Raw genomic sequence first — 16,411 nt, 5'->3', positions numbered from 1 at the left:
ATTTATTGTCATACCATTTTCACAAACAAGTTAGCATTTTTTAACGTCATAGTAAAGTTTTTGTTTTGCAGGCAAGTCTGTCAGCTATCTGTTCAAAAAAATAAATAAATAAATAAAAAATAAAAAATAATAAGCATAGAAGTAAAAGATAACACTAAACTGAATGTGCTGTTACATAAAGGCAGTTGTTTAAAAATTGAGATGTTTTTTAGAATCTGATTTATTTCAGAAGGCCTGGGAGGAGAGGTAAACAAAAACTTCAGCTAACTAGAAGTTGGAGAGGTATCAATGTCAACATGCAAAATGCCCAGAAAGAAAACCCCAAATGGACTGGGCATTTTAAAGTAAATGAGCGAACTTATTTATTATTGTTAATCATCATCCAATAAGTTTAGACTAAAGAGATCTCTTCAATGATTTGGGGCATCCACTTTCTTCCCAAAAGCAAAGGGGGATGCAGATTACTTTGACAAGAAGGCAATGGCAGGGTACTTAGACCATTATGCTCAGATTTCCTTTCTTCTTTTTTTCTTTTAGGGCACTTGCTGCTGCTTTCTGAAAGAGATGCAATTAATTGAAGTCTTTCTTAAGTACAGTCCTGTTAACAGGGCATAGAGTAGAATAATCTGTTAAATAAGAAAATATGTATTCATTACTCAGCATCTTGAGATGTTATAAGAGTTCTGTTTCTTGCAGTACATTTTAAATGACTAAATGCAGTCTTAACAATATAGTTAATGTTTGATTAGAACTGTATCTTCAATTTTTATCAGGCCAGATAATCAAATTAATTTATAAGACACTTAAAAATTCAAATGATTCAATATGTTTATCTGTACTGTAAACAATTTAAATTGACACTGCAATGTACCATACCATTTTCCCAACCCGCTGAATCCTAACACAGGGTCACGGGGGGTCTGCTGGAGCAAATCCCAGGCAACACAGGGCGCAAGGCAGGAACAAACCCTGGGCAGGGCGCTAGCCCACCGCAGGGCACACACACACACACACGCACACACACACGCACACACATACACCAAGCACACACTAGGGACAATTTAGAACCGCAAATACACCTAACCTGCATGTCTTTGGACTGTGGGAGGGACTGCAATGTGACCTGCCTAATAATATTTCTCTGAGTAAGACTTTTTTAACCTCTCTAGAGAAAAGCTTTAAAGATAATTACAGGGAATGTGCTTTCTCCTTTATGATGCAGAATTACTCTGAACAGACACTGCATTTATTATTTCTCCCAACATTTCTGTATTATTGGTATGTAATTCTGAAACTGAGCAATCTTGGCCTTCGGATTATAAGGTAAAGGATTCTTGTTGTTTCTAGAGCCCAAGTGAATATTAACAAATACATTACACATTAATTATTGTGACCTTTAGTATCAGAAAATGAAAGTGTATAAAATATTTATAGAAATTCAGCATAAAGATTAAATTAATGCAATCAATGTAACATTTTTAGCAGTTGTACCTTAGAAGTTCACTACCATACTGTAGTGTATGGATTAAAATATGATACAAATGAACGTGTTACACTACGCAGTTGTATAGGGAATATTTTCGCTACAATTAATAGACAATAACAAAGCAACGCTTCCTTAAATTAAATTTAGTGCAGCGTTCGTTACTTATATGTCACTCTGCTTATCGAGTCTGCGTCCTTCTCGTGATTCTCGAGGAGAGTATCGGCCAATGCTGTATGGAATGAAGAAAAGTCACTGCTATGTTTGCGTTTTTAATTGCAGGAACACCTTAAACGTTAAGAACCCATCAGTATAAGATACTGATGATGAACACAGACGGGTTACTTTGGTGAAGGGCATATTGTTTCAGTCTTATAACTCCAGGAAATCTGTCTCGAGAGCCTGAGCCGTACTGTGTCTGTGGAGATGACACATTCTCTCCACATCGTCGTGATTGGTTTTATTTCTCCGGAATTTACAGTCTTCATCTTGGTTGACTGGCCCGGCTAATTGGCTCGGATTATATCTTTGGCCAGGGTTTGTTCTTTCCAGCGATACCAAAAGATGCAAGTACCCGTACCATTTGATCTCTCTCTCTCTTCTATTGCAATATGCCCGAAGTCGAGGTGACTTTTTCTGATTTTCTCCTTCTGCTTTGTATGTGTCAACCTGAAAATGCTCGTTAACTGCGAATGAACTGAAAAGTAATTTATAAAGCAAATATTTCAATAGCATACAGTATATGCATTTCAGTGTTGTATTCAAATCATTCACATTTGTCCATTGATTGGGTTCCCAAGTTACTAAAAGAAAGAACATGGGAATCGCAGCTTTTGCCTGATTGAACTTAACATCGTTTGAATAATGGAAACAGAGTATCAGACAAAATAAAAAGTAGACAAGTTATGTTTGTTTCTGCAAGAACTAAAAACGAATCTAACACTGAAAAAGAGTTCTGAATGGTCATGTCCGTTGTTCCACATTCATTAATATAGTTATTTTGAACCGCTGCTGCTATTTGGAAAAATAAATAGTTTTCTAAGTGTCGTCTATGGATAGGAAAGCGTAAGTGCAATCAGCAAGGTGCAATCTTAATTAAGGTACCAGAGTGGTTCTTCAGAGCGATGCACTAGGGCAGGGGTCTGCAACCTTCACTATGAAAAGAGCCATTTTGCCCCCCCTTCCTCCAAAGAAAAATAGTCTGGAGCCGCAAAACATAACACAGCTGATAAACTTTTAAAAGTTTTAATCTTTTTTAAGATTTTACATGTTACAACCACGGAATACAACAAACAGAAGTGCAGTGTGCATGTGTAGGGCTACTTTGAAATAAATTAAACTGAACTATGCAGGCCTATTTGGGTCCTTCCTATACCTGTGTAAAATTAAAATAAAAACTAGCCCACTTTAATATAAATAAAACATTTAGCTGTAGCTTAGCAGCTTTAAAAAAGTAAACATAAAATTCCATTTCAGTGTGCTGAATCAACTGAAGCACCTGAACATACAAAAAAACCTACATCAGCTCCAGGTCCGAAATGAATGTGTTTTGTTTTTCTGAAAAATAATAGCTTATTAAATGCTATTGTTGTCACCTGTTTAAAGTGACTTCTGTTTCTGAAGTTCGCTGCTGATCATCTCTATGTCGGGGCTGTACAATGTGACTTTGACCTTCACACAGGACTGCAGGCTCTCATGTGTGAGGCGGGAGCGATATTTGGACTTTATGAAGTTCATGCTTGAGAAAACTTGCTCACTTAAGTATGTTGAGCCAAAGATGGACAGGACTCCAAATGCATATTTTTTCATGTTCATATACGTTTCGGGAATGGCACTCCATGTGTCGAAAACAAATTTGTCGGGTTTGGGGAGGTTTTAAATATCACTCCATTTGTGCTCTTTAGCGAGAGTAGCCTTCTGACGGGTGACTTCTTCAAGATCCGCTGTCAGGCATTTGAACTTGGACACCCATTAATCTTTATCTGCTATGTCGTCCAGTTAAATTTCTAGATCGGGCTTACTTACTCCTGTGAATGCGGATGTGTTCAGCAGGGATGGGTCGACGTCCAGAGGTGTGACAGGGAAGGAGAGAGTGTTTTTTTCCTTTCTGAACTCACTGAATCTTTCTCTAAATGCAGCTTGCATTTTCTGAACAATTTCCCGTTTGTTTTTAAAGTCGGAGAATAGATGCTCTGATATTTTTATGAACGATTCTTTCATGTATTCTCCGTCTGTGAACGGCTTACCCCTCCTTACGATCTCTTGAGCTGCCACAAAACTAGCGGCTGTAGTTGACTGTGTAGAAGTGATCCACTTTTTGAAAGTATGTTTGCTCTGTTCAGCTTTCCGTTGCAGTTCCGAAATTGCTCTCTTTCGCTTATCTTTTCGCTTATTTTCAGTGAATGCTGAGAGCTTGTTTTGAAAATGTCTTTCAACGTTACATTTTTTGTTGTTCGATAATTTATCGCCACATATTAAGCACACCGGTAAGCCAGCGTCGTTGGCGGTGAAGGCAAATGCTTCTGTCCACGCAGAATTAAACTCTCTAAATTAGATGTTAAAATGTATAACAGTAGTAGTAGTAGTAAATAAACATATATATATATATATATATATATATATATATATATATATATATATAAAAATACAAGTTAAATTAAGAAATTGCCATCATTCATTTTCATGGTTTTTATTTTTTTGTCAAGGCCAAAGGGAGCCACTACAAGGAGGCTGAAGAGCCGCATGTGGCTCCAGAGCCGCGGGTTGCCGACCCCTGCACTAGGGGAACCATTTACGGATTCCAAAAGATTCCATCCGCAAGAAGGTTTCAGAAAGAACCTTTATTTATTTAGATCCGTAACAGTCTTAGTAAATAACAATGAATAGATGGTGAAATGGGCGGCACCATCAGTTAGGAGATCTGGGTTCGCTTCCGGGGTCCTCCCTGCGTGGAGTTTGCATGTTCTCCCCGTGTCTGCCTGGGTTTACTCCGGGTACCCCGGTTTCTTCCCACAGTCCAAAGGAACATGCAGGTTAGGTGCATTGGCGATTCTCAATTGTCCCTAGTGTGTGCTTGGGGTGTGTGTGTGTGCGCGTGCGCCCTGCTGGCGCCCTGCCCAGGGTTTGTTTCCTGCCTTGCGCCCTGTGTTGCCTGGGATTGGGTCCTGCAGACCCTCGTGACCCTGTAGTTAGGATATAGCAAAATGGATGGTGAAAGACTGGTGAAATACCAATGTCACATTATTTTATGATTGCATACCCAAGGTAAGTCTTTAATTTTTTTATAGATAGCCTACCATAAAATTTAATTTCTTTCTACGTAATAGAAGGTTTTTAAAAGCGCAAAGAGCCAACTTCATATGCAAATAACCCTTCCCAGAATGAAATGGTGCTTTGTGAAGCAAAGGTTCTATCACCCAACCCAATAAAAAACATAAAATGCGTCCTTTCGAAGGTTGTTTTCAGTATTCATACTTAGGATAGACTTCTGCTACCCAAATATGTATAAACTTGCTTATATAAAAGTTTACATAGATGGACTAATCTAAGTGGGTGAAAGTGATTTTAATATTACATTATGTTTTATTCCAGACTTCGACTCGGCCTCACTGAAAATGTACAACGTTGTTGGAAACACATCAGATTTTATTTTGGAAGGTTTCTTCTTTTCGCCGGAGGCCAGGGTGCCCCTGTTTCTGATAACCTTTTTTGGGTATATGATAATTGTGTTTGTGAATACAACACTTTTTCTGGTTATAGTTTTTCATGCGCATTTGCATGGACCGATGTATGTAATGTTATGCAACCTAATAATGTGCGACGTAATCGGCAGCTCCGCTGTAATGCCGAGACTGATGTCTGACTTTTTTGTGGATGTGAAGGTGATCTCTTTTGTAGCATGTATTATACAAGCTTTCTGCATTCACATGTATAACCTAGCAGGACAGCTGGTACTGGCAGCAATGGCCTTAGACAGATATGTGGCGATTTGTAACCCTCTCCGTTACTCTGCAATCATGACCCCGCGGATGGTAGTGAACCTCTGTTCGATGGCCTGGGGAGGCGCCTTTATCATTGTCGTAACACTTTTGTCAATTACAATAAGACTTCCAAAATGTAAATCATTAGTCCTACATGCATATTGTTTCAACGCGGCGTTGTTTGTATTGGCTTGTGGAGATTATTCAGTAAATAACATTTATGGATTACTTATTGCATATTTCGCATCTACTTTGTCTTTTTCGGCCATTGCTTTCACTTACACTAAAATTCTAATGACGTGTTTTTTCAAATCGCAGGCTAACGCTAAAAGTAAAGCTCTTCAGACTTGTGCTTCGCATTTAACGGTTTATGTCCTATTTGCAACCAGTCTTTTATTTTCAATAATGGCTTTGCGGTTTCCAAGCATCAATCCTACTTTAACAAAGATTTTCGGGACAGTGATGATTACAGTTCCGCCATGTCTGAATCCCCTGATTTATGGAATAAACACGAAAGAAATTCGAAATACTATTCTGAAATATTTTAAAAAGAAACTAGAATTAAGTTAGAAGGAAAAAAAACGAGTCATTTTTTTTAACGGTGGTTGACTTGATATTCGAAATTAGTAACACAAATTACATGGTTAAATGTTTTGTAACTATAAATTATTCTTCAACCTTTGGTGTTAACTTTAATAAAACAAAGAAGTTTTCATCCTAGCTAATTATTTAATTGTAGTTTAGCCTTGAGATACAGGGAAACGTTTGATAGTAACTGGTATTAGTTGAAACCATTTAGATGGATAGACAGTTGTGTTTCTGGTGTACTTTTCAAAGGAAATGATTTACATATTATACAGATATCTTCACATTCCTTAGATTTCTGGGATGTTTGTATCTTAAAAATATATGATAATCTTGCATTTCAAGGTACTGTAATATTATTTTCTGTTCCTCTTTTTAAATATGTACCAAAATCAAGCAACGGGCAAAAAATATGTAAATGAGCATCTTAAGGAATTCATTATCACTGCAACAAATTCTTGCTGTTATTTGCGATTGTGTTAATTTGCCATGTACTTTTTGAACATAATTTTCAATTGGTGGATAATATGGAAGTGCATTCAATTAGTTTCAAGATTATGCATAGCTATTCCACTGGAACTGTATTTCACAATTGCTGAAATGTACTACATTTTATTGACTTTACTACCTTTTGATGTTTTTAACTCAAACTTGACTCAAGGAAAATAGCAAACATGTTAAATATCACATTACAGTACACTTACAATAAATACAAAAGGAAGTTTTATGTACTGTTGATAAAAAAATATATTGTTCATTGCAAAATTTAAACCCACAGCTAAAAGTAATCAAAAAACTTTCACACCTATATGTTTATTAGATAGATAGAGAGATACTTTATTAATCCCAAGGGGAAATTTGTTTAGGTTAGGACAACATTTCAGGTTGGGTCCACATATTTTTTAAGTAGATTTGAAAGTCTGTAAAGTTGTAAGTATAAAGTAAACAAATAGAAACATACAGATTGTGCTTAATTTTGCATGAACGTGTCATCAAAATGGAAAATTGACAGACTGAGTGCCAGGTGTCTTGTTTCTCATTGCCATATATCTACATTGAGTGCAATACAAAACCTGCATTAAGCAGTAAATTTACTCTCACAATATAACATAAATTAAGCATTAATTAAGAAGGAATTTTGTAGTTATATTGGAGTGGTAATTTTCTGAAGATACTCAGACTACAATAGACAATAAGTGACATCACAGAGGTTGAGTTATGTAAAGAATAATATCTTATTTTGTAGTCATTCATACTGCATTGTAGGGGTGGTAACTACTGACATAAATATTACAAGCATCAACATTTTTTACATTTTGCTGACTTAGATTTTGAATGTGAAATTGATTACATTAGACTGATTACATTAGACCCTGTTCCTTAATGTGAAGTCCATCCCCCAAGTTTACAGCCATAACAGCTTCCACTCTTCTGAAAAGGCTTTCTAGAAGATTTTGAAGTGTGTATGTAGAAAGTTGTGCCCATTCAACCAATATAGCATTTCTGAGGTGTGGTACTGATGTTGAATGAGAAGACTTGACTCACAACAGATTTTCCAATTCATCCCAAAAGCGTTCAGTAGGGTTTATGTTAGGACTCTGTGCAGACTTGGGTTCCTTCACACCAAATTCTTCAAAACATGTCTGGATTTCTATACACATTTCATGAAATTGCACAGTTCTTGTCCTGATGTTGCCTCCAGAGGCAGTTTATAATTTTGTTGTGAGTGATGTAACAGAAGATATATGGCTTTTGCGACCTATGTATTACAGCACTCGGCAGTCCCGATCTGTGAGTTTATATGGTCCACCACTTCGTGGCTGAGCTGTTGTTGTTTCTAGTGGCTTCCACTTTACAATAATAACACTTACACTTCACTGAGGTAGATTAACCAAAGATTTCATGTACTGGTTTAAGAAAAATGTGGCATCCTATGACTGTCCCACGTTTAATGCCACTGAACTCTTTAATAAAAACCATTCTACTGCCAATGTTTACCAATGGAGATTGCAAGGCAATGTGCTTGATTTTATGTACCTGTCAAGAATGGCTGAGGCTTAAACACTTGAACGTCATGATTTAGAGGGGTGTCCACATACTTTTGGCCACATAAAGCATAAAAGGTTTTGACAATGAACATAATATGAAACATGGCAATAGATGAAAATGTATTTATGTTTCTTAATTGCAAGCCTAGATTTACATAGGGACAGTATATTACCCCAGTAAGATGCAGAAATTGATGATTAACTCTGCATGTGTGAGATGTTTACTGCATCATCTTTAAAATGTGATGGTGTTGAGAAACATCCTCTCTCTCTCTCTCTGTCTTTCTGTCTTGTAAAGCCTCTTGTGTGGGTTTTATTACCATGTTAATGTTGTCATGAAAGCTTGGACATCATTTATTAGCTTTTCATAAAGTTAACATTCCGTCTTAAAATGTGTATTGTTTTTTCTTATATATATTTTAGTCTGCTTAGTTTTTATTGTGTCGTTTTCCTGAATGTCACATAGACATAAAGGTACACATTCAAATTGTGATATTACAAGGAAGTGGACAAAAGAAAATAAACTAAATATGCTTGGAATGTTGGGTATAGGAACAGTGGCATTTAAAAATGTAGAAAAATTAACAAAATACATGATTTAGTGCATGCACTAGAGACCATATCTAGTTTCTGCTTTAAATCCCCTACAGTTCTGAAATCTCTCAATTGTTTATTTTGTAAAGCATCCTGGCTAGAACTGATCCTGGTCTTTGGACAGATTTTGTTAGAAAAGGTTGGAGTTCAGTGCAGCACTCTATACAGTTAAATAAAATCCTGCTTCACAAAACCGACTACATTAATGGAAACTGAAACAGCAAATGTTGATCAATGGCATTTAACATTTTGTAACTGCTGTCACTAGTAAAGCAATAACATATTTTCCAAAATGTGTGCTTTCCTTTGGTTTTCTGTGACCCTTACTGACCATGTGTCTATTATGTCACTTAAATTTGCCGTGCCAGCATTTTTCTAATGAAAAAAAAAAACATTTAAATTTCTTTAATATGCTTCATGTTTAATATCTAATTTGTGCATCTGTATTTATATTGTACGTTTGTTTATACTGATGTGTATTTTTCAGTTACAAATATATTTCACAATAAATTGTATTTGTGTATGGTATTTCTTTCACTAAATGTTGTCACACTTATTAAAGTAATACAAATAATAATAATAATAGTACATTTTAATTGTTACTTAGTTGAACTCTTGCTATTTTATTTGTCACAAATATTGTGCTTCTATGCAATTTAGTACTTTAAACAAACAAACCAATTAAAAGTAATGTTTTCTTCAGTCTGGCTTTTATTTCCATTTCACGTTTCTCACTTGCATAGTGCACGTCATGCTAGGTTTTTGAAACTAGGTGAAAGAGAAAAAAAGAAATGTGAACAGAAAATTGCAGCCCACTATGTGTTAAGGTCTTTAGGTATTCTATCATGTACAATGTGAATGCCATGGAAGACAGCAAGGCATCAGAACTGGACCTCTTACCAAATGAAAGGTCCTACATGAAGGATGAACAAAAGTGGGAGGCCAGGAGACAGTTGCAGTTCATAGGAACTGGAGTCTGGAAGTGCAGTCCTGTTGGGGTCTCCAGGTGCCACAAGAGAGCACTGTCAAGGGAAGACTGTCCTGGTTCTCACACAACACAGAAGTGCTTCCCACAAGTCATGTAGGGTCACCTGATACCTCCTGACTCTGACTCCCTGAGGTAAGGCAGTGGACGACAGTCACATGGTGGTTAAATGGGGGTTACACTATAGTCAGCGTTGCTGTTTCACAAATCAGGTATCCAGGGATGAAGTCCCATGCCTAGTTATCATCTCTGTGGAGTCAATATGTATGGCAATTCCATTGTGATGGTAGGTCTCTGGGATTTGACTTCCTTTAAAGTTGGAAATGTAAAAAGCTAATAAAACAAATTTAAACATTTAATGAAGAATGTAACTGACATATTAATACCTCAAAAATATACTAAAAAATTACCTACTCTCACCGTTCCAAGGAAGATTCAAGCGGAGTGTAAACCAAAAAAAGAGTATCACAAAACTGAGTGGAAATGGGCAGAGCACAGTGGTAGCGCTGCTGTCTCATATTAAGGAGATCATGGGTTTGTGTCCTGATCAGCCCTGCATGGAAGAGCACTGAGCAGTGAGAAAAGCATTACATACATGTAAATCCATCCATCCATTTTCCAACCCGCTGAATCCGAACACAGGGTCACGGGGGTCAGCTGGAGCCAAGCCCAGCCAACACAGGGCACAAGGCAGGAACCAATCCCGGGCAGGGTGCCAACCCACCGCAGGACACACACAAACACACCCACACACCAAGCACACACTAGGGCCAATTTAGAATCACCAGTCCACCTAACCTGAATGTCTTTGGACTGTGGAAGGAAACCGGAGCGCCCGGAGGACATACATGTAGAGAATGGTTATAATCTATATATATGTCAGAATACAATTAGATGATTTCTCAAAAAGTATGAGCAATACAGCTAGTACAGAAAATCCAAGAGTATTTCTCACAGCTATTAGCCATCTATTAAATCCTGCCACAACCATTTAGTATATGAACAAAATGTGAATGGTCATTTAAGAGGGTTTAACAGTATTTGTTTTTCACAAAAAAAAAAAAAAAAAAAAAAAAAAAAAAAAACGCACCTGAAGGGTTACTTGAGACTCCTCCTATTCACCACAAAATTTTGCAGCATAACTGCATGAATTTGAAATTATTTTAATTTACTTTAATTAGAATAATTAATAAAACCATGTACCTGCATCCTCAATCCAGTTTTCACAAACATTTCCAAGTTGTTTCTGAGTGGTACATGGAAGTATACTACACAGAAAGAAATAGCTGAATAGTTTATGGCAATTTTCCATCTTCTTTAAAAATAGCAGCAAACAAACTTCTGCTTAAGAAAAATGCCCTTGACCGTTTTGTTTTAAATAATTTAGACTAATTCAAACCTATGTTTTTTTCTGAATCTTCAGTGTCTTTCAGCAATCTATCATTAAAATAAATATTCTATTCTTGAAATTTATACCAGTCATGTTTTAGATCTAATCAAAGCACTAAAACCCTGTTGGTTAAAGTAGGAAATTACTTTGGGCTAATCCTGATGCAAATGACATATCAATATTTGTTCTTTAAGAGTTGAACACTGCATTTGATACATCAGATCATGACATTCTCATTAACCACTGTGGATGGTTAGTTGGGATTTTTGGTAGTGCTTTAGGCTGGTTTAAGTCTTCTAATATTTTATATTTTATATAGAATTTAATATTTTATATAGAATACTTTATTCTATATTTCAAATACTTTATATGTCCTAGTGACTTTAGATCAGAAATGTTTAATATTATGTATGGTGTGCTTGGTGTGAATGAAGGATTAGTTCTAGCCCCTTTATTATTCTCATTCTGCATGCTCCCTTTCAGTGAAATTATGTCAAGAAAATACATTGAAATAAGGCAACATGGCTGTAAGACAAGTTCCCAAAGACTTGTAAAGGGTATGTTTTTTTTCTGCTTTGTCTACAGGAGCTAAAATTAGGAGGGTAATGTCAAGAGAAACCAGGGAGGTCATACAGTATGTCTGTCTACTTTTTTCACAGCTCAGATATTGCAGACTTGAAGAAGATCATTAACTCCAGTCTGACTTAGTCTATCACTTCACCCTCATCCACAACCACACTAACTCCATTTTAAAAGGCAATATCCTGGGCCTGAATCAAACTAATACAAAATAACTAATTGTAGAAATAACAGTGAAAAGTCTATTTGGCTTTGCTACATAATCTTTTTATTACAGACATCCAGTAACTTTCATCCAGCCCAGAACACTGAGGTCATACAAGAAAAAGGGTAATGGCAACTTCAAGTTCTGGGAAAGCTGGGGAAGTGTGGCAGGAACAACAGGATACACTTAAACCTCCTCATTGGTGGCATTAACTAGCAATAAAATAGCACAATTAGAAAAGTGATTATGATAATATAAAAAATTGTACATAGTGTTAAGCTTCAATTATGAAGAAAGATACCAAATGCATTTGAAATAAGAAGTGTGAGATGATTAAAGATTCATAAACTGTTCACAACTGTATGAATGGAGAAATTGTCCTGTAGCACCAATGAGAGCATAATTTAGAAATAAATTTGTCCTTAAAGTGATAAAAGTCTTAAATAGCTGATGCAGTATGAATGTCTGACTGATATCCTTTAACACTGTTAGAGAAACCTATTTTACAGTAAGTTCACATTGTCCTTGAATCTTTTTAGACAAGTGTTTCCCAACCTCGGTCCTGGGGGCCCACTGTGGCTGCAGGTTTTTGTTCCAATCAGATTCCTCATCAATGACAACACCTGATAACACTGAGCTCATTTAATTAGTTGCTATTATTTTTCTTTTATTCTACAATCAGAAAAGGAGAGCAGTATGATTTTTACATTTATAAGACATTTAGAAATATTTCTGCTTTTGCTCTAGATTTAAATACTTAACTCTCTTTTGTTGATTTCATTATATTTTGCCCTTTTTCTGTGCAGTTTTTCCCCCATCGTTGTATCTTATTAATGACAATTAAAAATGAGCAGAGCAGACACCCGGGCAAACAACACTGAATAATCAAAGGCTGCAACTACTTTAGCATCAGACCCACTAATTAGTAAATAATGGATTAATTAAACAATTGGAACACCTAGAAAAGTAGAATGAAAATCAAGATGAAAATATTGTTAAAAAGAAAAAAAAATACATTATTCTCATATAACTGCTTGGTACATTTTAATATACATAAAATTTGTTTTACCAAACTTAGTTATCCAGTTTCTATATTGTTCCCAAAACACAGAACTTGGGAAATAACACATCACTTGATTATCCCAGGAGTCCAATTAAAAACAGAATCTGGTTGGAACAAAAACCTGCAGCAACAGTGGGCCACAGGACTGAGGTTGGGAAACACTGCTTTAGACAGAACTTTTTCAGGGCACAGCTGTTGTCCTTGAGCAAGTACCAATACCCTAGTATATAACTAAGATTCAGACTGTGTTAATATTCAATATTTGGGATGCTTCTCTGTGATTCCTGCGTGTTTATCAGGTATTTGTTAATGGAGCATTTGTGTAATCATGATACCTTATAAAAGCCTTCGTCATATAAAGAACCTTTAGCATAGCAACTATTGTGTCAAGAAAGAGATCTATCTATCTATATATATGTATCTATCTATATCTATATATATATACTGTATATATCTGTGATGTGCTCCTATTGTTAATTTTAATTAAATTAAACATAGTTTCCCATTGCTGGAGTCTAAAGAGCCTTTATGGACGAGAACTGTGCTGCAATGGGTATTGAAGATGAGCTGTCGAGTTTTGTACTTTTAGTGTAGATATTGCCTGTTTTGCAAATTGCTTTAGATTGTTTTACTATACTATGCTTTAGTCTGGCACCCAGAGAAAACAATATAGGCATTGCAAGAATTCAGGGGAGATAGTTTCATAAGGTATAATGTGGTGCCTACATTTTACTTAGGCCTTCTGGGATGAGGTGTTTAGGTAACTCTCTTCTTCTTCTGGCTGCTCCCATTAGGGGTTGCCACAGTGGATCATCTTCTTCCATATCTTTCTGTCCTCTGCATTTTGCTCTGTTACCCATCACCTGCATGTCCTCTCTCACCACATCCACAACCTTCGCTTAGGCCTTCCTCTTTTCCTCTTCCCTGGCAGCTCTATCCTTAGCATCCTTCTCCCAATATACCCAGCATCTCTCCTCTGCAAATATCCAAGCCAACACAATCTCACCTCTCTGACTTTGTCTCCCAACCATCCAACTTGAGCTGACCCTCTAATGTACTAAATTCTAATCCTATCCATCCTTGTCACACCCAGTGCAAATCTTAGCATGTTTAACTCTGCTACCTCCAGCTCTGTCTCCTGCTTTCTGGTCAGTGCCACCGTCTCCAACCCATATAACATAGCTGGTCTCATTACCGTCCTGTAGACCTTCCCTTTCACTCTTGCTGATACCATCTGTCACAAATCACTCCAGACACTCTTCTCCACCCATTCCACCCTGCCTGCACTCTCTTTTTCACCTCTCTTCCACAATCCCCATTACTCTGTACTGTTGATTCCAAGTATTTAAACTCATTCACCTTCACCAACTCTACTCACTGCATCCTCACCATTCCACTGACCTCCCTCTCATTTACACACTTGTATTCTGTCTTGTTCCTACTGACCTTCATTCCTCTTCTCTCTAGATCAACTCTTCTGCATAGGATGTAATCTACCTGTGTACATCTTCCTCCACTCTTGTGCGTAACCCTATGTTCCTCCCTCTTCTTAAAATACGTATTGACCAAAGCCATGTCCATCCTTTTGGCAAAATCCACTATCCTCTGACCTTCTTCATTCCTCTCCTTGACACCATACCTACCCATCACCTCCTCATCTCTACTGTTCCCTTCACCAACATGCCCATTGAAATCTATTAAAAAAGGATGTACCTAATTTTTATCCTGGTGTAGCTCATATATAACTCATCTCACTGTTTTCTTGGTGTGAAGCTTGTACTAACATATTAAGTTGTGAAAATGGCATGTAGATCTCTCAAATGTAGATCACTCACCAAAATATATCTGATTATGTCTGAGAGAGTAAGAACTAGAGTATACAGGCTCCAAGCCAAAACCTGATATGTGAGAAAATGATATGACTTCTTCTAGCTTTTATTGTAAATAGCAATATAGACAAAATACTCAGCATCAATACTATGCTATTTTCTATCAATCAAAATACATCTTTATTTCAGTTTTACTTAAGTTATTGTTAAGAAAATGTGCTGGTTTCTTGACAACAAATGGTAAGAGTGTCACTTGTACTGTTCTCAACAGTTTCTCACAAAGCTCTTTTGTCTGTTTCTCAAAGGTTCGCAAGAAGATCAGCGAGAAGTGATATTTTCATACAGGTGAACTGAAAAGAGGTGTGGTCATCTAAGTTTTGATGAAAGTAGCATTTTAAAATAGGCATCCTGTGTGAAATTATAAAATAATTAAGGCATTCAAAATATCAATATAGAAAAATATTATAATGATAAAAGTACACATACAATGACCAATAAAACTAAAACCCATCTCCATATGCAACTCTGAACCAAAAAATAAACCTGCAGTTATTACATTTTTTGCAGTTGCCGCATTACTAAACATGTATAAATAAAAAACAGTGCGGGAGAAAGAAGATATTACAAAGGCAACAGAACAGGCAATGTGCAATGTCTTTATTATCGACAGAGATGGAAAAGTCCTGGGATAGCTTACTAATGTTTAAGTATTCAGTGAGACAGAAGCAGTGGGTAAAAATAACAAGTTAATCCTTTTGCCAGACTGAATATTTGGTATAAGGTCAAATAAAAAAATGGATAGGCTACAGTGGAGTCAACACTTATTTTTACAGAATACTAGGGTACTACCTGACTGATATGCATCTCTGATGCATCTAGCTTCTGGCCACTCCCTGACAATGTTCCTTAAAATAAGCTTGTTGTCACAGATGATTCCTATACAAGCATTGTTTTGATGCTCATTGTCGCTGTGCATTTAATACTAAAATGTGTTCTATCAATAACTCTACTGTATATGGAAACCATACTGTTTGAGTGAAATGTTGCATTCTATTGTAAAAAGGTGTACTTGTTTGATGCTATATCCAGGCACAGAAAACAGATCTGAGCGGAAAGTCCTCCCAAAATGTTATTACAGCAGATACACATCCACCGTTCAACTCTCCCAAAAAGCTTTCTCTTTTAATTTCCATCTCATCTATTCACTTGAATCACTCACACAACCAAGGACAAAACAGAAAGATCCAGTGCTGAAGTAAACCTCAAAACTACTACAAAACCCTCCAATAGTAAAATGACAAATCTGTAACAACTAAAAAGAAATTTTGAAATTAACAGTTTAAAATATAATTCTATATTATGGTAAAATGGCTGTAAAAGCACTGCACACCTTGGTTTTTAAGTTGCTTACTGAGGATGTTGTCTTTCCAAATACATTGTCCATATTATTTTAAAAAGAAATGCTGTCAAGGCAGGTTAAGGTAATTTGGACTTGTATTTCTGAGGTCTGGGCACAATGCCTTCTTTGTTGCCATTGAATGGAAATTTGGAGTCCAAATGTCCTCTGTTTAAAACAAAACTTTTCCTTCTTGTTTACTCTCTAAATACATTTTTCAGCACTTCATCTTTTGTTTGCTTCTCTTCTTTGTCTTTGTCTCTGTTAAAGAATA

At 36.4% G+C, this 16,411-nt stretch overlaps 1 protein-coding gene across 1 annotated transcript; it reads left to right on the top strand.

Annotated features, from left to right (window-relative positions):
- Positions 1-5,199: 5,199 nt before the first annotated feature.
- Positions 5,200-6,033, top strand: LOC114651018 (olfactory receptor 52H1-like). The gene has a single exon (XM_028800972.1). It carries the CDS (start codon positions 5,200-5,202, stop codon positions 6,031-6,033), a length of 834 nt encoding a protein of 277 aa, XP_028656805.1.
- The last annotated feature ends 10,378 nt before the right edge of the window (positions 6,034-16,411 follow it).

Source organism: Erpetoichthys calabaricus, chromosome 4, assembly GCF_900747795.2.
Source record: "Erpetoichthys calabaricus chromosome 4, fErpCal1.3, whole genome shotgun sequence".
Lineage (NCBI taxonomy): Eukaryota > Metazoa > Chordata > Cladistia > Polypteriformes > Polypteridae > Erpetoichthys > Erpetoichthys calabaricus.
The sequence above is the reverse complement of the archived record's forward strand: the minus strand, read 5'-3'. Positions and strand labels throughout refer to the sequence as shown.

Bases quoted from the DNA above. Each gene is read 5' to 3' on its own strand.
- LOC114651018 (XM_028800972.1), top strand. From the start codon at position 5,200: ATGATAATTGTGTTTGTGAATACAACACTTTTTCTGGTTATAGTTTTT.